At 34.3% G+C, this 23,317-nt stretch overlaps 1 protein-coding gene across 1 annotated transcript in view; it reads right to left on the reverse strand.

Annotated features, from left to right (window-relative positions):
* Positions 1 to 15,684: 15,684 nt before the first annotated feature.
* LOC106867588 (calcitonin gene-related peptide type 1 receptor-like) overlaps positions 15,685 to 23,317 on the reverse strand; it is a 314,424-nt gene continuing 306,791 nt past the window's right edge. The window contains exon 13 of the mRNA XM_089356647.1: positions 15,685 to 19,536. Coding sequence (XP_089212773.1) covers positions 19,321 to 19,536 — 216 coding nt within the window. The 3' untranslated portion in view covers positions 15,685 to 19,320. The remainder of the gene's footprint in view (positions 19,537 to 23,317) is intronic.

Genomic DNA, 23,317 nt, shown 5'->3' on the forward strand with positions numbered 1-23,317 from the left:
ACTTGGCTCAAATCCCGCCGGTGTCAACTTTACCTTTTATCCTTTTAGGGTCAATAAAATGAAGTGCTGGGGATCGATGAACTCGACTTACATCTACCCCTAAATTTTCTGACTTTGTGCCAAATTTTGAAATAATAATACTTATTGTTGTTTTTCTTTGTTTTCACATAATTTTGATGAGATGATGATAAATAAGTTGCAGAATTGTAGGACGCCTGTTTAAATAAATTTTGGTATTTAGGTTCAGTAGCACAATCGGTAGAGTGCTAGCCATAAAGTCTTGTGATATTTTGTTTTGTCATTACGTTCTCAATTCAAATCTTTCCTGCATGGTTAATGAAGTAGAGCCTAGTCGATTTAATCAAGTGCATTCTTACCAAAACCAACAACTATTTATGTAATAAATCATTATTACTAAACCAGCTATGAAAATAACTATATTCATGATAATTCCCTCATTAAGAGGGATTAATAAAACAATGTCTTCATTGATATCCAATAAAAAAAAGTCAGCTTCAGATTAAGAGAAAATGGCGTTTCAATTTTCTTGACTTCATCGAAGATACATCTGTATATGTTAGAAGTAAGAAATGTCCATTTCCAAAATAAAGGATGCTTCAGAATGATAATTATGAAATGATGTTACTGAAATAATTGTTTCTGAAATATTTATAAGGTTGATAAAACTATATTTAAAAGCCTCAACCATAGAGAATGCAGGCAATGTGTTCTGAGGAAGGAGAAGTATCTAGAAATCCATTTCTTTTTCTAAGGAGGAGAACTGGACGTTTGCGAAAGCAATCCATAGATAGCGGTTTGTAGATAATTGTAGATTTATCTAGTTCGTGTATTATTAATATGTTCTATATAAATATATATTGTGATTTTTTGGTGTGGTTGAATGGAAAATATATTAAACTATAAACTGAACAGTATATATATTAACTGCACAACTCCTTTTACTGTAAATGTAACTCACGAACGAATTATTACCATCCGGAAATAACAACTAAATATATTTGTGTTAATACTGCCCGGACCGTTATGATGGGTTCGTGACTCATACCCTAAACACTACTAAATCCAAATGTGGCCGGAGCCTCTGAAACTAACCGTAGTATTCATTGCGAAAGCCTATTTATTGTAATGTGTATCACATAAATTGTGCGCCACTTCAGAACGTCTATGGCTAAAAACAACGTTTTCATTTGTAACTGCTATTCTTATATTAAAGAGGTTAACAGTGAAATGATTATTAATTTCAAAACGCAAAACTATCACTTAGGTCTACATTACTTATATCTTGTTCACTTTCTTAAGGTCGTGTGTGTGAGTGGATGATTTGGCTGCTATTTCTAGGCAGTCGAGCGTTGACACTGACGCTCTTTGTTGACTTTATATATTCCCGGTTCTGCATGGCAAAGACACTTATCTTTCAATGACTAAGTCCACCTTATTTAAACTAGGCATCAAATGATGGTATAATTCACTACTCTAGTTAGCAGTGTGGAACTAAGAAGTTTCTATTTTTTTATGTGGGTCTCTGCACAAGTGAGTTCGGTCTCTCAGACTTAAAATCCCGCGAAACGATATGATATTGTCTCACAGAAAAAATATTTATTTCCTATTTCTTTAAAGGCTCCTGAAGCGTGAGGTTTGTTGGGATTTGTAATCCTTGAGATTTAGAAAAAAGATTAACATACTTTTCCATTATATCGTACAAACATGTGACTGTCATTCTTTCCTTCAATATATCTTTCTATTTACGTGGCAAAATGCTTATTGGCGTTTTACCCGTCTTCACGTTCTGAATTCAAATTCTGTCGAGGTTGACTTTGCCTTTCATCACTTTGGGTCGATAAAAAAAGTACCAGTTGAGCACTGGGGTCGTTTTAATCGACTTACCTCCCCCTGCGAAACTGCTGGGATTGTATCGAAATTTGAAATCAATATTTATTTCTTTTTATTTTGAATCAATTCCTAATTGTCATAACTATTACTTTCAGTAAAAAAAAGCAACAAACAAAAACAAGACAAAAAGACTTTTGAAGCTATCGTCTAGAATAAAATACTTTCTTCAGAAAGTCCGAAAAGTGACTCAACAAATTTCGCCCAAACTGGATTGAAGATTAAGTGTTTAGATCGGAAACTAACTTTACTAACTATATAAAATACGTTAATGTCTCTAGCTAACGCTTTGTTGTAGAAAGATATCCTGAGATTGCTTTAAAAAAATTACGTCTCTCTCTATTTCCTCATTTTTCTAAAGTTTCTGACGAATGAGTGAATAAGCACCGGCGACTTTTTGTCATTCTGAAATTGCGAAAGTATTATAGTCATGTATTTATAGATCACATGCTCTCAACAAAAACGAAATGTTATTAGCTTAATAACAAATCATATCATCATTACCTTCATTTAATTAGCTAGACAAAAGTTTAGAGATAGCCTAAAATATCTTATATGGTTTATGAATAGATCAAAATTATGCGATTATCTAACAAAAGACCAACTTTATTTCTCACATATAATGAAACAAAGAAGAAGAAGAAGAAGAAGAAGAAGAAGAAGAAGAAGAAGAAGAAGAAGAAGAAGAAGAAGAAGAAGAAGAAAAAGAAGAAGAAGAAGAAGAAGAAGAAGAAGAAGAAGAAGAAGAAGAAGAAGAAGAATGGTAAAACCAACAATTCCGGGATGATAAATCCAGAAGCCTGATATAACTAAACATTTTCAGTAACCTCTCTAAATTCATTTACCTCCACTTAACAAAAAAAAAAAAAAACTGTATTTATGTCATACACAAAGCAAGCGCCAATGAGCGACTGACAATCTATTTTGGAAATAAATTTACGAAATATGGTGCCCATTCGCTTATGTTTTTCTTGAGAAAAAATATCAGTGCCTTGGGGCATATGACGTAAACTTGTTTCGAAAGAATATGGAAAGAACGTTCATTACAGGGAAAGGGCCTTCACAACATGTTATATTTAGGTTCTATGCTCTACTACTACAGTAACCACATTGCTGAATCGTTCCCCATTTCTGAAGAAGAGATACTGTGTGGTCTTCCGTGATACAGTTTACGATACAAAGTAGCCGATTCAGGTAGAGAGAGAGTGAGAAAGAGAGAGAAATAAAGAAAGTAAGAGAGCAGGGGGAGACTCCAGGTACTTTTTTTCATCTACCTAGAAGGATCAAAGCAAAGTTGACCTATGTGGAGGTCTTAGCTTAAAGCGCGAAGAGGCATTCAGTCTTTCCGACGTTTAAACGACTCTGTCTACGTGTTCACTACATTGGAGACAAATATTGGTTTATTATTACGGCATAACACCACAAATGAATAAATGTGTGTGGTTAGAGTTCACTTGATAGATGTACCAGTGTGGACGTCAATTTAATAAAAGGATTTGCTGTCACATAGAATTTCGACACTTTTATGAATGCAATTTTAATTGCAACAAAGGAAACAATTATGCTGAAACTAGAACTCATTTAATATTTATTGTAACCCCAGGGAGATGAGAGACAGAACTCTACCTTAATACAATTTGAACTCAAATAGTTAAAGAAACACAATCACTAATTTATTTACCCATCGCTTTTGAACAAGTGCAATATTGAAACAATATAATAAATTTTATTTATCATTTACAGTCAGCAGATAGAGGTTTCTTTATAAATGTTTTGATACTAATGCAGACTTTTAGCAATGTATTTATAAATGCTGAAACAGTACAAAGATGTAGACGTTGGTGTAATTCCACTAAAATGGAAATTGCATGACATGAGTTATTGAAAACTGAGTTTAAAATGTCAAACATTGAAAACATTATGAAATACAAAAACACCCAAAGAAAATCAGACTTAGAATTCGTACATTTAATGGAAAGGATTGCGAAACAATCGTAATTCTAAAAACTAAAAACAAAGAATGAACAAGCAAAACAAATATGGGCATATATATATATATATATATATATATGTATATATATATATATATATATATATATATATATATATATATATATATATATATATATATATATATATATATATATATATATATATATATGATTGAAACTTTTACATTTCTAGTTTTATTTATATATCAAATAAAGATTTAATGTAGTAAAATAGACGTTATATGTTTCTGTTAGCATATTGCACGAGGCGTCACAGCTTCTCATGCATTTTCTTCTTATTCAACACTCGGCACTAAAGAATATTAGCTATAGTAATGGTACAATAGACGAAAATCATGATACAGTACTCCGGGATTTTGCAATGATTATATTTAGTAAAAATAAATATGTGAAGAGATAAATCAACAAATATTAATAAAATTACATATTAAAAAAAGCTATTTTGCCAAACAACTCTCTGCCGTGATATTTTCCTGCTATTCAAAGCGAAATTCATTATAATTATGCTCAAAATAAAGGAGAAAGAGCATATTTATCGACACATTTTATGCATGTTTCTAATATTTCTTGAATAATTTCAAAAATTGCATGTGCATATATGAGTATGCATGTGTGTATGTATGTGTATGTATTTTATATACATACATACATACATACATATACATATATATATACATATATATATATATATATATATATATATATATATATATATATATATATATATATATATATATATATATATATATATATATATATGCATACATACATACATACATACATACATACACATACACACATATACATAATCATAAGAAAATACGACATAGAGACATAAAACTTGATAACAGTAAATTTAATCAGTCAATCCCTGCTGAGCACGGAAGTATGCCACACGCTATATGCTTTTATGTGATAATGTATAATCATTTACTAATGATAGTTATATCAACACTGGTTGCTGTCAATACTGTTTAAAGCTGGCATGAAATGGTATTTTCTCTTCGAAATAAATACATTCTTATTTAAACTTTGTAATTTCGTTTTAGAAGTTGTTAATTTTAAAATTTCACTTATCCTCACTCACTCGAATAATGACTGTACCATTAGCAGCTGAAATATATCCCCCCTTCTGAAGATACAATTGGTTATTTTTTCCCTCTGAAGGTTTTCGACCTCAGCCTGAAAGCTAACGGAACTCCCTTTAATTATGCAATAGTTCAACTGCTTAAAGTATGAAGTTAGGTTTATTACAATATCCATTTTAAAGTTAGATCGACTGGCCAAAAGAAATTTAAATGCACTTCGGCAATGCAATAACCAAATACAAGTCTTTGAGAATTTAACTAGTAAGATAGGTCAGACTATTGTGTTCCATATCAACTCATTCAGCTGTGATATTCTTCAGAAGCTGATAACCGGAATATAATAAGAGAACAATCAATATTCAGTATTGTAGAAACAAACGATTATATAACGATATAATAGAATTCTTTGATTTAATAAACAGTGTGTTGAAAGAATGTATGTTGTGCTTAATAAATTGTGTTAGACTGTTGATATCGGGGCAGACAGTATTAATGACCTTTAGCATAACTTGTTGGTAATCAAGATCTCATTATATCAGTCATAATTAAAATGACTAATTTTCGTTAACCATCTTAATTTTAGACACAAAGCCATGATTGAAGGATGGATATCAAAATACCTTTAAGTCTTCTATTAAAATATTTTCAAATACTTTTTTAAATATACCAAACAATAGTGAAACGCAGAGATAAAAATGTAATTGCTGAAATATATTCAATAAAATTCAAAGAAAAATTAGAATGTTAGATGACCTTGTATTTTTCATAATCTATCAGTGTAATATTAGATGTCAAGCTACGCAGCCTTTCTGCTAAAAACTCTTTGAGCAATGCTGATATATTTCAAAACAAGGGTTTAACGAGGTCAGTAATGCACAGTGATTGAATGAGATTACGTTAATTGGACTATACACCGATAAATAGACAGGCACCTCTACACTATGTCACTAACACATGTGTGAGCTGTCAGCTGTTTCTATGTTAAATCCAGTAATTCTCACAATGAAATTTTCGGATATCATGCGATCTGACTCGGTAGACAGTACAAAGGCGTTATTAATCATAGTTTTTCTGTTAATATATCCACTGACTGTTCTCTCGCGGACGTTTGCATAATAATAAAATGCAATACATATGAATTTGGAAAGAAGGAAATTCTAATTTGTCGAGCAAGGAATGATAAGTGTGCTGGAAAGACATATGAGATTAAAGTGAATATAGGCGTTTCAGAGAATAGAATGACGATTAGTCAGCCAAAGAAGGTTGTCAAAAATAAGAAAAAAATAATCACACACACACACGCATTCACACACACATACACACACATACATGTAAGTGTGAAAGAAAAGAACTTAAGAAGGTAGTGAGAATAAAAACGAAACAGAAAAGATAACTAAAAACTATTAGAGAAGAAGATGCTATGATATTGTCAACCTGTGAAACCGTAACTACAGATACTGCGGAGGGTAACATATGCAGGCATATGGAATGCATATATAAATAACGCATAGATATGCAGATATTCGTTCATATTCCAGCACGTACACAGGGATATATATATATATATATATGTCTATAAACAAATATCCAGGTTCATATGAACAAAAGAAAATCTGAATGGTAGAAAAAGATGATGAAGGAGAGTAGTGGGAGTGAAGAAGAAAAAAACAAAGAAAGGAAGGAAGGAAAAGCGTTTTCCATTCACTGAAACCAATGAGTAAGGGATTTTAAAGACGCTTTTAATTTTCATTTATGTCTGTTGGAACTTACGTGAGAATTGCTTTTGACAATTTTGTCTCATTACTGTACAATATCTTACACAGGTTACACGGTAGCATTGGAAGAGATCGGTCACTGAATTATTTCGTTCTCCGTCTGGGAGAGATTGGAGTTTGTGAAGGAAAAGCTGATGGATGAAAAGTGTTGAAAAAGGAACATTACTCAAAAGTTTGTGTGCACCAAAAATCATTGTCGTTTCTTTTTATTGCAAAGGTTCGATGAGAAGTGGAATCAACGATGATTGATCTTGGATGTCAGTGTGTAAAGCAATGGCACATTTCCTCAAATCTAAAACGGACAAAATCTTACCACTCAGTTACACTGATGTAGTCAATCGTACAAATGAAACAAATCATCAGAAAGATAATTTATATAAAAAAATTATAATACTAAAATGTTTCACTTCTCTGCATTATGCTTTCTCCATTCATAAATTGTCACCATAAAATATATGAGATTATATGCTGGTAAGTATTATTTTCTATCTTCTTAGCATACATTACTTAGCAACACTATCTCTATAGATGTAGAATCAACAAAGAAAGCTAACTATTGAACTAGATACCTTGCCGGTTCACTATCTCATTGTTCTAAATTTATATGTCACAGAAGATCAGAACATCACTCCTGGATTGATAGAGTGCCTGTAAGCATCGACACTATATTCCATGAAAGATATACTTTCATCCAAACAATTGGCTTTTGTATCCATAAAGACAGAGCTACACTCAAATGCCGTGCAATACTTATTCATTTTTATCAATTCAAATACCATCATCATCATCAAAGTATCAATTACAGTCCGGATTTATTCAATTAGCTATGCACCCTTCTTTAAAAAAAATCTAGCGTCTTATTCGTCAATAATCAATTTTAAACTTAATTGAAGGAATGAACGAAAAAACATTGGTGTAAACAAAACCTCCTGAAGTAAGTTAGAATATAAAAAAATATCTTATAAATCTATTGTTATCATGCTAGTAACCTACAAAGATTATTGCCCATAAAGGAAGTTACAAACCATTTAGTTGTCGGAAATGCACAAATCTGAAAGTTACATGATAGTAGTATTGTGTCGGGTAGCAAACATGGGCTTTATGAATGTTATATTCCTTAGTCTTTCTGAATCGAAACATGTTTTTAAAATGTCTAATATTTCACGAAATGAATTCTATTTAGTTGGCTACTGCCTGGTTATTTAGGTGGAGTATATTGGGATCTTACAACAATTTAAAAAAAATTTAGAGTTACTTATTATAATAGCACACCTTTAATGTAATATACACACAGTTCAACAAGACATAATATGACGAGTCTGGCTATCGAATACAAGTAACAGTCCATCGAAAGAATTCAACAAAATTTTTCACAATTTGATTTACATCATCTGGTTTGGTTGGAATAGGATCTATGGCAGTATAAATTGTTTGCTAAATCGGGAACCTTGTGATTATAGAACGGGTCGACATTAAGCTGTCCTTAAAATATTCGTGGGCTCTCAACTTTGCCCAGTCCATTTTGTGATATGACAAATAGCAATATTCATAAATGGAGCAACTACTGATCACAGTAAGATGACCGTTTTAGAACTTCCACTGATTTCTGGACACTACAATCACTCGAAAGTCATGTCTTTAGAGATTTTCACCATTGCTTCTTCTTGAAACTAAGAAATTTATTGGATATAGGAATGCCAGATGAATTATTGGTGCTATCCACACTGAATATATTATGCATTCTGACATGTAATGGTTTATGATATAGAATGCAGTGTGGCAGTTCAAAAATTTTCTTAACTGCCAAGCTTGTTGTTACCTATATAAATTCTGGCGAGAAATTTTATTTGATGGGCTTACAGTTCTATGTTTAACTTTAGATGTCGTTCCTCAGGGATGGAATTCACCAGCGGTTGCACTAGACCAGACGTACCTCGTTGTTATTCAAAAACATTGCACGAAAATTACAGGTGATATTTTAAAGATTATTCTTCATTTTAGCTACTACTACTTCTTACAGTTTTTGATTGTTTGTCTTCAGCTATGTCGGCCAGTTAGGGAACCTCTAGTTCGTTGTGCACCAAATTTTTCACTAATCCACTAACAATTACAAGCTCCAAACTAATAATTTTACCAAAATTTCAACTCTCTGGAACCTCCTCTCTCTCTGCACATTTTTGTGCAGCAGTCAATTTGTGAAGGTCATGAACACATTCCTTTCCTACAGGTCAGTCCATAAAAAGATTCACAACCTAAGGATGTCTTTAGAACGAAAGAACACACCGGTTAAAATAGTTCAAAATACCATAAAATTGAGAAAGAAACCCTACCAAAACCGGATGGTTGAAGCGGTCACTCCGATAGAAATGATAAAAATTCGACACAAATAAATTGTGTCTGAAATAATAAGTTGCTGATAGTCTATGTTTTATAGGATAAACGATTAAGATCCTTCCCAAATCACATAGACACATAGGGCAGGTTACTTGATCTGTGTGGTGCATGTATTTTTCCCTGGACGGGACATTAGTCCGTCGTAGGATTACTCACTTTTGCCAACTGAGTAAACTGGAGTAACGTCAAATGAAGTGTTTTGCTCAGGAATACAATGCATCGCCTGGCTCAGTAATCTCATCCACAATCTTACGACCATGAGTACAACAACCTAACCACCAAGCCATGCGCCTTAGCCTACGTTACATAGGTCTGCTCAAACCAGCGGTGTCATGTAACAAAATAAAGACAAAGACAATTTGCAATGATAAATTTGAAGACAGTTCCCAGTATTCTTATATAACCATACATTTTGCATTCTTACCATTCTCATCGACGACACCATTATCAGTAGCAACAAAAGCAGGTTCGACAGAAATAATAATATAAACTCAATATTAATAATACTTAAAATTATTTTATTTCAAAAGCACGAAACCGGAGATTAATAAAAAGAAAAAAAAAATATTCAAAAAGGGTTAGCAGAACCGACTATACATTTCGTTTTGCCTAGAGTTAAACAACAATAGCAATAACAAAAACAATGCTGATGATGATGATGATGCTGATGATGATGATGATGATGATGATGACGATGACGATGACAAAGATGACGACGACGATGATGGCGATGATGATGATGATGATGATGATGATGACGACAACGTCATATTTCTATTACCAGACAAATCCCATAAGGGTCAAATGAATGTACAAATGTTTTGAAATGAATGAGTTACGAATGATTTCCAGAAGCATTTTTTGTAGAACAAAATACAAGAACAAAATATTCAATAGATAACATTTATTATTTATATTATTGTTATTATTGTTGTGGTTGTTATATCGTTATAGTTGTTGTTCGCAAATTCTCCTATATTAATGTCATATTCACATTTATCTAATATGAAAAAGGGGAAAAAGTAACCAAACATTTACTTTATAAATTGTTATCTCTATAGCATGATCACAGATACTTTGACTTTGCATACGTCACATACAAATAATACACACACACACACACACACACGCACGCACGCACACACACACACACACACACATACATAGATGATGTGTGTGAGTGGGCGTATACATATGCGTATATATATATATATATATGATTATCATTCATGGAGAAAAGTTTCAAAGTGACTCAAGGGTCGAAATTTTCGTGCATAACCTTACCATAAGTGATTTAGACGAAACTCTCAGCCTTTGAGTCGTTTTTTAAGTTCTGCTGATGAAAAATAATAAACCAGATGCACTCCCGTATTGAATTCTATTATTCTGTTTATTGCACCGAACCTACCTACCTACCTACCTACCTACCTACCTACCTACCTACCTACCTACCTACCTACCTACCCGCCTGCCTACCTACCTATCTACCTGCCTACCTGCCTGCTTGCCTGCCTGACTGCCTACCTACCTACCTACCTACCTACCTACCTACCTACATACATACATACATACATACATACGTACATACATAAGCTCACACTTGTATAGAAGAATGTATGTAGGATTGTGTGCGTGTATTTATGTAACTTTTCCTACCGTTCTTGAGGCGGCCTCATCTTCTGGTGGAGCTATGGGGACACCGTCTGCGCACACGGTGTGTCTTAGGAAAAGGAACCTTGCAGAGTTCGTCTGTTTCCATATATAAATACAGTCGATTCCTACCAGAGAGATAGTAAGAAGAAGAGGAAGAAGAAGAAGAAGAAGAAGAAGAAGAAGAAGAAGAAGAAGAAGAAGAAAAAGAAGAAGTAGGATGAGGAGGGGAGGGGAGGGGGAGGGGGAGGACGAGGAGGAGAACAAGGAGGAGGAGGACGGGGACGAGGACGAGGACGAGACGAGGAGGAGGAGGGGAGGAGGGGAGGGGAGGAGGGAGTGGAGGGGAGGAGGGTGGAGGGGAGGAGGAGGAGGGGGAAAGGAGGAGGAGGAAGAGGAGGAGGAGGAGGAGGAGAAGGAGGAAGAGGAGGAGGAGGAGGAGGAGGAGAAGGAGGAAGAGGAGGAGGAGGGGAAGAAGTAGAAGGAGGAGGAGAAGAAGAAGAAGAAGAAGAAGAAGAAGAAAAAGAAGTAGGATGAGGAGGGGAGGGGAGGGGGATGGGGGAGGACGAGGAGGAGGACGGGGACGAGGACGAGGACGAGACGAGGAGGAGGAGGGGAGGGGAGGGGAGGAGGGGAGGGGAGGGGAGGAGGGAGTGGAGGGGAGGAGGGGTGGAGGGGAGGAGGGGGTGGAGGGGAGGAGGAGGAGGGGGGAAAGGAGGAGGAGGGGGGAAAGGAGGAGGAGGGGGAAAGGAGGGGGGAGGAGAAGAAAGAGGAGGAGGAGAAGAAGAAGAAGAAGAAGAAGAAGAAGGAGGAAGAGGAGGAGGAGGGGAAGAAGTAGAAGGAGGAGGAGAAAAAGAAGAAGAAGAAGAAGAAGAAGAAGAAGAAGAAGAAGAAAAAGAAGAAGAAAAAGAAGAAGAAAAAGAAGAAGAAAAAGAAGAAGAAAAAGAAGAAGAAGAAAGAGTAATTAATCATTTTCCCCAGTATTTGCTCGTTCCCACTTTTATTATGCAGCAACTCCAATATTAGCCCCTATGATCTTTTTCCCTCCGAAGAAGGAAATGTGTTCAAAACTTCACTACTTCACTGAAATTTATTTTTCTTCTACGAAAATTAAGAAACCTCCCAGACACAGACCCCCCCAAATCACTATTTTTTACATTATATTACACTAATTATGTGCCCTTATTTCCCTATTGCACCTACACTAAACCTATTTACGCAGGGTTTACACCATGGACTCAAAAAATGCTTACTCCCTTTGTTCCAGCATGCCGCCATACAAATATACGTATGTCAACTTCATCTTCACCAAAGTATAATTTTCTATCGCCACGTGAATTTGGATCCCGCTTCTGCCGTTCCACCTGTCTTTGCAGGTGACTGCCACCATACCAACTCACGCACTGAATATAGCCCCACGACCATTTGTTCCATGTGTTATAAATGATAACTCTGAATCGTGACATCAGACATTCCTGTCGTCTTCTTACCCCAACTCGTCCACACTATAGCTCCACACTATAGCCATTTACAGCTACCATCTTAACTGATGTTGTTTCGATTTCCTTCATGACGCACAAAACGTTCCCAAATACTGGTGCTTCTGCGAGCAGTCATATCATACCGACACATGCAGTAGTTTATTTGCCTTGCGAACGCTTCGCCTAAGCTGAAGTCGCTATTTCATATTCACGTGCATGGTTGTCAAGATTCTGACGTATACACTGAGGCCGGACAGTTTCCTGAATGAGCTTAGTTTGAGATGTTCCTCCTCAACAGAGTACGAGATGCCTCAATTTCTGGATGTAAACAGTATTGTTCCAATTGGGTGCCTAACTTATGATAGTACAATTAAGACCTGCTCCTTGATAAATATCTCTATCATCTAAATTGTTTCCGTTGCTGTAAACGACAAAAAATGCTTAATATCGCTGCCTGAGATCTTGTTTGATTCTGTCAGCGCTGCCAATAGCGTGACAGCATCATAAAGTCGGTGGATAAAGGATAAACGGCAGTGTATTGGCATATTGATTTTTGCCAGGGGGAAACCTGTTAATTTAACGATGACCAGAAACATTAGACATAACATTCTTGTAAACCAAACGCTAATTTCTACTGTGATATTCCAGCTCATCTTCATTTTCTCTTTTTCTTGATACTACTACTATTACTACTACTACAACTACTACTAATAGTAGTAGTAGTAGTAGTAGTAGTAGTAGTACCAATTTCATTCCCCAAAGGGCCCGCACTTCCATTTCTGCTACTCTCCAACCCAACACTTTCATCTCCACTTGCAACTGCCCTTGATCGCTGCACTTTCATTCGAAATGAAAACTAAAACTAGACATCTATGATTCCTCTTCCAGACCTGTCAAACTTTTCTTCACTATCGACGTAAATATCTTACACATAGTTATCCTCCAAGATAACGCTTGTACTCGATCCGTAACTTTTCACTTCACAAACTCGTTCTTACCCTAAATTACTTCTCTTCGTCTCTTAATTCCTGCCAGCGTATAAACAGAGTATTTGTAGGAACTAAGACTGGTCCAGTTATATCAACTTATCCTTGGGTCACACCAAGGGATAAATTTTCACTTAGTGATCTTCATCAAATTTTAAATTAAACAAACGAAACAACCGGTACACTGATGTCGACGCAGCCTTACTATCCAGAGATAAACTTAGAATTTTCATATTCTGCATGAACATCCTCCACACACGACTGAAATTCACTTCCACCATATTTATCAACTTCGACATCTCTATCCCTAGTGACAATCTTCTCAATTCCACACTGGTTCACTACAAAGTCACTAACTCTCACTCCTAACACGAGTCTTCTTTAAATTTTGGTGGTGGTTTTCTGTCGTTCGACAATGAGGATTGTTAGACTAATTGAATAGCCTATTTTTGAATCGACGCGTATGTGACTGAGCCTCTCACAGACTCGTGCACCATTAACATAATCCTCACATAAAATAACCGTGGCACACGGTGTGATGACGCTGTACATTGGAGTTACAATCACAGCTTGGATACAGTTTCCGTCAAACGATTTCACTCACAGGTATTAGTTTGAGCCAAGCGAGGGTAAAAACTTTTGGCCAAGATCCCATACCATGGATTAGCATGTTTGCGAATTGAACTTCTCAATCGCGCTGCCATGCTTCCTCCCAAACACACACATACACGCACTTAGAAATATAATACGTTGATTGCATACATATATATTATACATATAATTTTATGTACATTTATACACATATACATACATGCATACATACACACATGCACACACACACGTGTGTGTGTGTGTATGTGTTCGAGAGACCATATGTATAGTTGTAATATATATCCATAATATACAGGTATAGTATATATATATATATATATATTCCTTTGACTTCTGAATACAATTATAATTAAGGGCACAGAAGCTACAATGCCTATATGCTAGAAAGAGATGCCAAATACGTCCAATCCTGTAAGTTTCATTTCAATATACACATGCTGAAAGCGGGGAAAGCGGACCGACCAAAAATACGTTAAATAATTCTGGTAGTTCTAGATTGATCAATTTCTGGATAAGTTATTAAACGCATCGAGAAATTGATCGATCTAGAACTACCAGAAATATTTAACGAATTTTTGGTCAGTCCACTTTTTCCGCTTTCAACCTGTGTATATGGAAGTGAAATATACAGTGGTTGGCCGTATTTCACGTCTCTTTCTATCATATAGGCACGGTAGCGTGTGTGCCCTTAATCATAATTGCATTCTATACAATTATATATCTCTCCATATGAATTTTGCCTAAAAAGTTTTTTCGTATATGCTGGCCACTGATAAAAAATCATTAATTTAAATGATTTTATCCTTTAATTATGTTTATATATATATATATATATATATATATATATATATATATATATATATATATATATATATATATATATATATATATATATATAACACAGTCAAATAAAATAAACGAACATTAAAAATAACAATAAACAAAAGGATGTGCACGCAGAATGTATTAGTTTGACGCGCAGGAAAAAGGGAAAAGTCCAAAGGAGGAAAACAATTCACCAACAACACGTGTGTACTTGTATTGTTTTGCGTAAGTTAAGAAACGTGACGAGTGAAAATTCTGTAAATAGAATTATAAGCTTAAGTTTATAAATTTTCATCGAATATTGACTTCAGAAAATAGTCTAATATTGGGGCATATAAACCCTCGACGGAAAAATTATGGGCATTAGTGTTGATGGGAAATGAAACCTCACCTTTTATTTTCAATGCCAACCTTCTTCCGTTGTGAGTTTATATGCCCCAATGTTTGACTACTTTCTATAGTCAATATTTAGTGAAAGCTTATAAGCTTAAGATTGTAATTACACTTCCCATATATATATATATATATGTGTGTGTGTGTGTGCGTGTGTGTGTGTGTGTGTGTGTGTTTGTGTGTGTGTGTGTGTGTGTTTGTGTGTGTATGTGTGTGTGTGTGTTAAACATATCTGTTTTATAAATGTATATACACACATGTACACCCACACAGACTTTATGTATGATCGAATATAAATGTCTGTGTCTGTGTGTATAGAAACTTGCTATCTCGACTAAATATGGTAAAGGAAATATATTTCTAAATGTGTCTGCATGTTATCTTATTTTGAAATAACTACTAAAATTAAACAAGCCTATATACCTATCGATAAACGGAATTCACAGAAAAATGAAAGAATTTATAAAGTGAATAAAATAGGACGAAGAATGAATTACATTTGCGCTCATTTGTTAATATACAGCAAACATTCTATTAAATATCTTCAATATTTCAAAACATTTTTCTGTTTCTCGAACAAAAAGAATATTCTTTCATACGTCACTTTCTTTTCATTTATTTCCAAATCATTCACACTGCATACCGCTTCATTTTCTTTTTAATTCTTCTCTCCATGTTTATTACAAAATAGTCGTCATGATGAGGCCGCTAATATCATTGTGTGAAACGATGATATATCACGATTAAGTATTAGGAGTGTGATATTTTGGATTTTCTAATATAAAGGCAGTGTATAGAATTACATTATCGATTACCTTCTGACAGGATATCAAAATAAAGTTTCTCGTAAACTAAAAGTGCAATACATCACGCCTACTCTATATTTCTATATCGATGCTCACATTTAAGACTGGGAAATGTTTGTCTTTTGAAAGAATAGAAAAAAAAGCGAATCGTCACGGCGTTTATATATATTTTCTTTTACTTATACTCCGTAGCCTGTTGTTAACAGAACAGGGAAATGAAATTTATAATGGACATATAAACATGGTAAATAAAATTAAGTTGCTTGAAATGGATCACATCGCACGCCCTAAATATCTTCTTAATATTCCAACAGAAATTTATGAAAAGCTTAGATGCTCTTTATGAGACGGTTTCTCATTGTGCACAACCAGAATAAAAGAAATTCATGATACTGGATTTCTTATGTTTCATTTCTTGATACTGTTTTGTCGTCACAGTTATGTGATTTAACTCTCTCAGCTGCAGACCAAATAAGTTGCATGTATATGTTCAACATACCGAGTTACCCATAACAAATATGAAATCATATCGGAGTATTCAAAGAGAAAGTTCTCCTTTATACATAATGATAGAATTTGGCAGAACGTAAGTGTAGAGAATTGATATTTGAGTTTGAAATGTTTAAAACTATGACTAAAACTAGAAAGAATGGGTGAGAATTTCAACTATTTTACCATTATTTTATCGACCCTAGTAGGATGAAAATAACGGGAGCCACTCCATGATTTGAACTCTGGATATAACTCAAGACGACTTCTAATAGTAACTGAATTTCACGTATTGGAGAGCAGGTCATAATAATAATTTCTTTCACAAAAACAGAGCCACTTATTTTTGGCGAGAGAACAATCAGTTTATCGAACGTAGTTCTTTACTGCTACTTTATTTATCGACCGTGACAGGAAGAAATTTGAAGACAACCATGGAGGTATTTGAACTCACAACGTAAAGATTCGTAACAAAATATCTCAAACAATTTTAGCTTCCCATACATATATAGGGATGATAAAACTCTAATTATTTCGAAAAACTATTTACGTCTAAAGATATTTTCCTCTAATCAATGTATAGAATTTAAAATTAATCCTGAAGTAAATACTGATATCATTTGTAACTAAATAGAGTTCTTGCCCCAAGTGCAAGTTGCTTGACCTCAATATTATCGATTAATAGTTGCAAGTAACTTGAAGTAAACATTTGTACCAAATGTATTAAACTTTACATCAGCCGCTGGCATTGCTTCCCTCTTTGTGTACTGTAAGTTAGAAGGATTAAAATTTGAAGGAAAGAGATGTGAAGGAAACAAACCAACCAATGAATGTAAAAATATTAGCATACTGAAGTAAGATTTTCAGTGGTAAATATACTGGAAATAGCGCTAGCTATGATACAATATACCACAGTATATTTGTACACTTTTACAAAATTTCACTATGTACACACATTATAATCCACTATATAACAGCTCGTAGCTTTAGACTACTCGGGCAAAAACTTGGAAGTGTATGTGAAATTGCTAAAACAGTCAGATAGGTAACTAAGTCAATTATACGAGAATATGACCGAAAAATAGAACATTGAACGATAGAATATTTCTTACCGACCACACAGATGTCTAAATAGTGAACACGTAATCCTCAAAATAGAAGCTTCACAGCTACTGAGCCAACGAAATAAAGTCTATGTAGTCGCTCGACTTGCAAGAATTAATAACAAGATTTCTCTTACAGCACATTCCACCATATTTAAGGAGAGGGTGTTAAATGGGATTTTTACGGTTGCAATGCCTTCGAGCATTGATTTTTTTCCGAAATGAGTTGATCTGGGGTTAAACAACAACAACAATAGCAGCAATAACCAGTTGATAACTGGTTATTGATTGAATAGAGTTGATTGAACGTTATTAATGAGGACGACAACAACAAAATCACATGACTATATTAACCTACACTGAAGATCTATATTATTACAAAACACAACATTATACAAAAATAAACATTCCGTTCGATAATAACTAAATGTGGAGACCGTTCAATATTTCAACAGTGAATATTTCATTAAAAAAAAACTGTTTTCAGCATTATCAGAATCAACAACAACCATCACAACAACAACAACAACAACAACACTAATAATCTCTTCGATGAAATTTTCGCTCGAACATTTCTATAATGTAAGTTCAGAACACGTAAACCATATTAAAATGGAGAAGTAAAACTTACAATTTATCTTACTTCAGCCCAAGATATGTAAGACAAAAAAGTCTTGAGAATTATCGTTTCGAAGTTAGCGAGTCTGGCTTACAACGCACAATATCAGTACAAAATAAGAAAACAATCCATTCTCTTCTCCCTCTCTCTCTCCTTCTCCCTCTCATACACACACGCACTCTCTTTCTTTCTCCTTGTATATATACATATGTACGTACATACACACCTAAAGCAGTTTTCGCTTGCAAGATGCAGATATGGTTATTTTTAATAAAAAGTTAAGCAAAATTTTCCAAGACAGTTTGAAATTAGAGCTCATATTCAATTTATATTTGGTTCTGTAAATATGAACGTGTGAGGATGAATGACAAAACCGTTAATTTTTTAAAATAGATGATTTTTGCTGATTTGATTGTATCATGATTTCTTGCAGGGAATGTATAGTTTTCCCAACATATAAAAACAACAAAAAGAGATTACTCTTTTGTCAGAAATATGTATCACACACAGTATGTGTGATATTGGAAAGAAAAAAAAAAAAAAACGGAAAAACTTTCAACATATTTTTGCAGCAGTTACAAATCCACCAAGGTGGGAAACCTTATTTGGCGCCAATGTCGCGACCCGATGACTACAGTTGTTGTATTCTATCAAATGCCACTCGTTATTTTAGTGTTTGTAACTTTAAAAATATTCTGCATTTTCTTTTGCCTTATTTTTTACTTCAGACAAAGTTTTCAAAATATAATTAAACAACAACGAATTAATTCTGTATCTTCTTTCTCTCCACTTCAAGATAAAACGATTTAGCTTACACAGTTATTTTTTTTTTTCAAAATACATTATGCAAGTCACATATGCGACACTGACTGTATCGATTGTGACATTTTCCCATTGATCTGTTTATATACCAGTCATAATTCATTTAAACAGTGGTACAAGTTACTTGTTTCCTGCGCTAATAAATCATAAAAAAAACCATACGTCTCTAGAAAAAAAGGAAAAAATAAAACAAAAGAAAAAGAAATGTACATAGAAGGATATTTCAACAGTTATGTTTTAACTGTAAACAAAATTGAAATGGAGAGAAAAAGAAATTAAAGCAATGTTCTTTAGTTTAAGTTTGAGTTATATGAAAGGTGTGAGGCAAGCCGAATCGGTTTCCTCCTCCTTTGATTGTCAAACTGGCGTGCTGGTCTGTCCTTTCTTATTTGAAGATGTTAATAGAACTTTGCAAGCTTCTTTCGGTTTGATCTTGTAATGAACTGATGATGACTTGTTTACCGTCGATGCTCGTGATACCTCAGAATTGATTGTCGGGCAGCTGTTCTTGCGAGTATCTGGACGAGTTTCAGGAAGACAGGTCAAACCAGTTCTTCGAAGATAATGAAGAACCTGCCAAAATACAATATCATAATTTACATAGAACATTTATTATCTGATAAAGTGACAAACAAATGCAATGTATTGCAATACGTACGAAGAGAAATGTTACAATGCTCAAAACACCGAACAATAGCCTATGCAGAAAGATGTATTACCAGCGAAAGAAGACTATAATCCATTTTTGATTTGGAATTAAAGCACCTTATTTTTGTGACATTTACCACACAATTATCAAAGTATTTAATGAACTGCACGTCTCCCTTTGAACAATTTACCTTACACAAGTCAGACTTGTTGCTTGTAATACATATGGATTATTTTCAATGATAGGAAAGAGTATATCTGAAAGAGGGAAGCAAAAATTCATCCACTTGTTTAGCATGAATTGATTTTATAATTTGACCGTGTTTACAGACGATATATATGTACACACACACACACACATTCACACACGCACACATATATGCATATATATATATATATATATATATATATATATATATATATATATATATATATATATATATATACATATATATATGTGTGTATGGGTGGGTGTGTTTATATATATATATAATACCTATGTATACACACAGACACACACAAATATACATAAATGTTCAGGATTCAAGTGAATCAGGGCCTTAAAATAGTAGACCTCTACTCTCTTACCGAAGTTCGCCACAGATGAAAACGATTTTGCTTTTTGCGTGATGTAATAATTCTATTCATCAATATAAAACCCGCCTGAAACAGCAGTAGTCAGTGAACCATTATCCATTTGTTGTTGCTTGTCTGTCTATATATAGGTGTGTGTGTGTGTGTGTGTGTGTGTGTGTGTGTGTGTGTGTGTGTGTAAAGAAATTTTCTAGCCTATATGCTGAAAGTAGACGCTAAATCGTCTCACCTTTTTTTATATGCTGGTAAGATTTTTTGAAAACTTTATTCTTTGTTATTGTATATTGAAAAATTTCTATTCACTTCGGGACTGCATAGCCGTCTATGTGCTACTGCGGCCAAAATCACATGATACTGAGGCAAGCTGCGAAATTTGTTGTCGAAGGTGTCTGGTGTATTTATAAGTATTTGTGGCTTTGCGTTTTGCTTTATGTATAAATATCTCATTTATTTCATATATGTGTGCTCTGCTGAAGAAGGAAAAGCCATTGGACAAATCTAGAAATTAGCTAATCCAGGGCTATCTATATTGTTATTAATCTCCTTTAGCATCGATTTCAGCACATGTGGAATTTTGTGACTTTTTAAGTGGTGAGACGATTTAGCATGTACTTCAGTATATAGACTAGGAAATTTCTTTCTACGCCCTTAATTATAATTATATCTATAATTTCACCTTAATCGGTCTTTTTTAATATGCTGGCCACTGATACATTTAAAAAAAAATTATCCTTTGTTACAGTATATATATATATATATACACACACACACACACACACACACACACACACACACACACACACACATATATATATATATATATATATATATATATATATATATATAGAGAGAGAGAGAGAGAGAGAGAGAGAGAGAGATAAAAGATAATAAGAGTGAAAAAACTACAGAAGGCTTGTGTTACATGGTTAAAGTATATATTTAAGTTTTGTCAGAAAAATGTTATAAAAATGCTATAAAATCTCTTTGGTATATAAACATTGTATTTTGAGAAATAACCGGTTTCGTGTTCTCGTGTCAGCCCGGGCATCTTATTACATAAATAAGATTTTCTGAGGCAGAAGTAAAGTTAGATTTAACTTTGAATTTGTGTCCCTCTTTGAAGAGGAATTCTGAACCTTCTAGAATGTTTGGGCATGTTGCACAATTTGGTCGACCACATTTTTTTACTTTCGCATCTGTTGTTTCGGAAAATAATTTTGCCTTTGTGAGGATCTTTTTCAGTGATTTTGGTTGTTTGTGGCTTTTGATGATTTTGTGTGTGTGTAAAATTTCCTTTAATTTGGGGTCCTTATGTAGTATTGGTATGTTTTGGGTGATGATGGTGAAGGTTTCTTTTGTTTCTGGGGTTGTATGTGGATATGTACGGCAGTATTCTCAGGGAATGTGTGTTGCTGTGTTGAACTTTTCTTAAGTTTTCTATGTTAATTTGTGATGTACGTCTGATTCCATCCTCTATGAGTTGAACTGGGTAGTGTCTGTCAATTAGTGTGTTTTTGAGTTCTTGTAGTCTGTAGTCTCTAGTATTTTATTCTGACACTATTGTGCATATCCTTCTTGCAAGGTTGAAGGGGATGTTTGTCTTGGGTGTGTCTTGGGTGGCATGAATCAAATAGTAGATATTGTTTGGCGTCTGTGGTTTTGTAAAATATGTCCGTTTCTATTTTTAGGTTTACTTTTTTAATTAGTATATCCAAGAATGGGAGCTCCTTTTGGTTGTACTCCATTGTGAACTGTATGTTTGGGTTGACACTGTTCAATAGACTTTTGAATTTCAAGAGTTCATCTGTGTTTTCATTCCAGAGTATGAAACAGTCGTCCAGGAACCTTTTCCAATTTTCTTTTATGTATTGGGAAAGGGTGTTTCCAAAGGTGGATAAAGATTCCTGGTATATTATTATTTCCAAGTAACCCATTGTTAGGTTCGCAATGACTGGAGCTGCCCTAGTGCCCATAGCAATTCCGGATTTTTGTCGGTAGAAAGTATTGTCAAACATGAAGTGGTTGTTTCGTAAGATGAATTCAACCGATTTAGTAATGAATTCTTTACTGATCCTGTTTGGGGTTTCTTTCGCGAATTGATCCAGCCAGAATTGAATTGCCTCAAGTCCATAATTATGAGGTATACTGGTGTATAAATTTATCACGTCAAATGAGACCATGATTGTTTCTTCCTTGACTTTCTTTGGGAGGTGATTTAGCATATCCAAGTCGTCTCTGATATAGCTATTTATGTGTTTAAGGAAGGGTTTTAGGAGGATGTCCATAAATAGACTTAGTCTGTGTGTTTCACAGGCTGGGCCAGCTATGATGGGTCGCAGTTTTAGATCCCCCGGGTTTGGTGTATGTATGTATGTATGTATGTATGTATGTATGTATGTCTTTGGTGATTTTTTGATGGTCTCATTTATGATCTGGCTTTTGTGTATTTTTGGCAGACCATAGGAAAGGCTGGGCTTGCATTTGAAGTTTGTTAGAAAATCTATCTCCTTGGTTGTCAGTTCATTTCCATGTGTTTTAATTAGTGAGGACAGGGTTTTCATTATTTTTTGTGGGGTGTAGTTTGTGACTTTTTCATAGTGTTGGTTGTCATCCAGCATGGAGATTATTAGGTTTCTATAGTATAATGTGTCCATTATTACAACTGAACTTCCTTTATCTGCTTCCTTAATCGTAATATCTTCATCATTTTGAAGTTCTATTAGTTCCTTCCATTGTGTAGTGTTAAAGTTTGAGTTAACTGTCTGTTTATGCATGGTGTGGTAAGGGAAGTTCTCGATGTGGTTGCAGAATTCATCTAGATTTTTATTTCTACCTTTGTGTGGGATGTGCTCACTTTTGTTTTTGACTAGTGAGTCATCTTCAGTGTTGTGATTGGTAAATGCTTCTGTGAGTCTTAATTTTCTACAGAATTCTGTTATACTGTCCTTCACTTCATTTTGGTTGGCTCTGCGTGGAGTTGGGGTGAATTTTAGCCCTTTTGAGAAGATGTCTATTTTTATGCTTGAAAGAGCTTTGGTTGAGAGATTGATTATCTTCGGTTTTTCCTGATTACTAGATTCCAGCCTGTGTCCTGGTGTCTCTGGTCTGGGGC

The sequence above is a fragment of the Octopus bimaculoides genome, chromosome 8 (genome assembly GCF_046866305.1).
Source record: "Octopus bimaculoides isolate indiv1 chromosome 8, ASM4686630v1, whole genome shotgun sequence".
Lineage (NCBI taxonomy): Eukaryota > Metazoa > Mollusca > Cephalopoda > Octopoda > Octopodidae > Octopus > Octopus bimaculoides.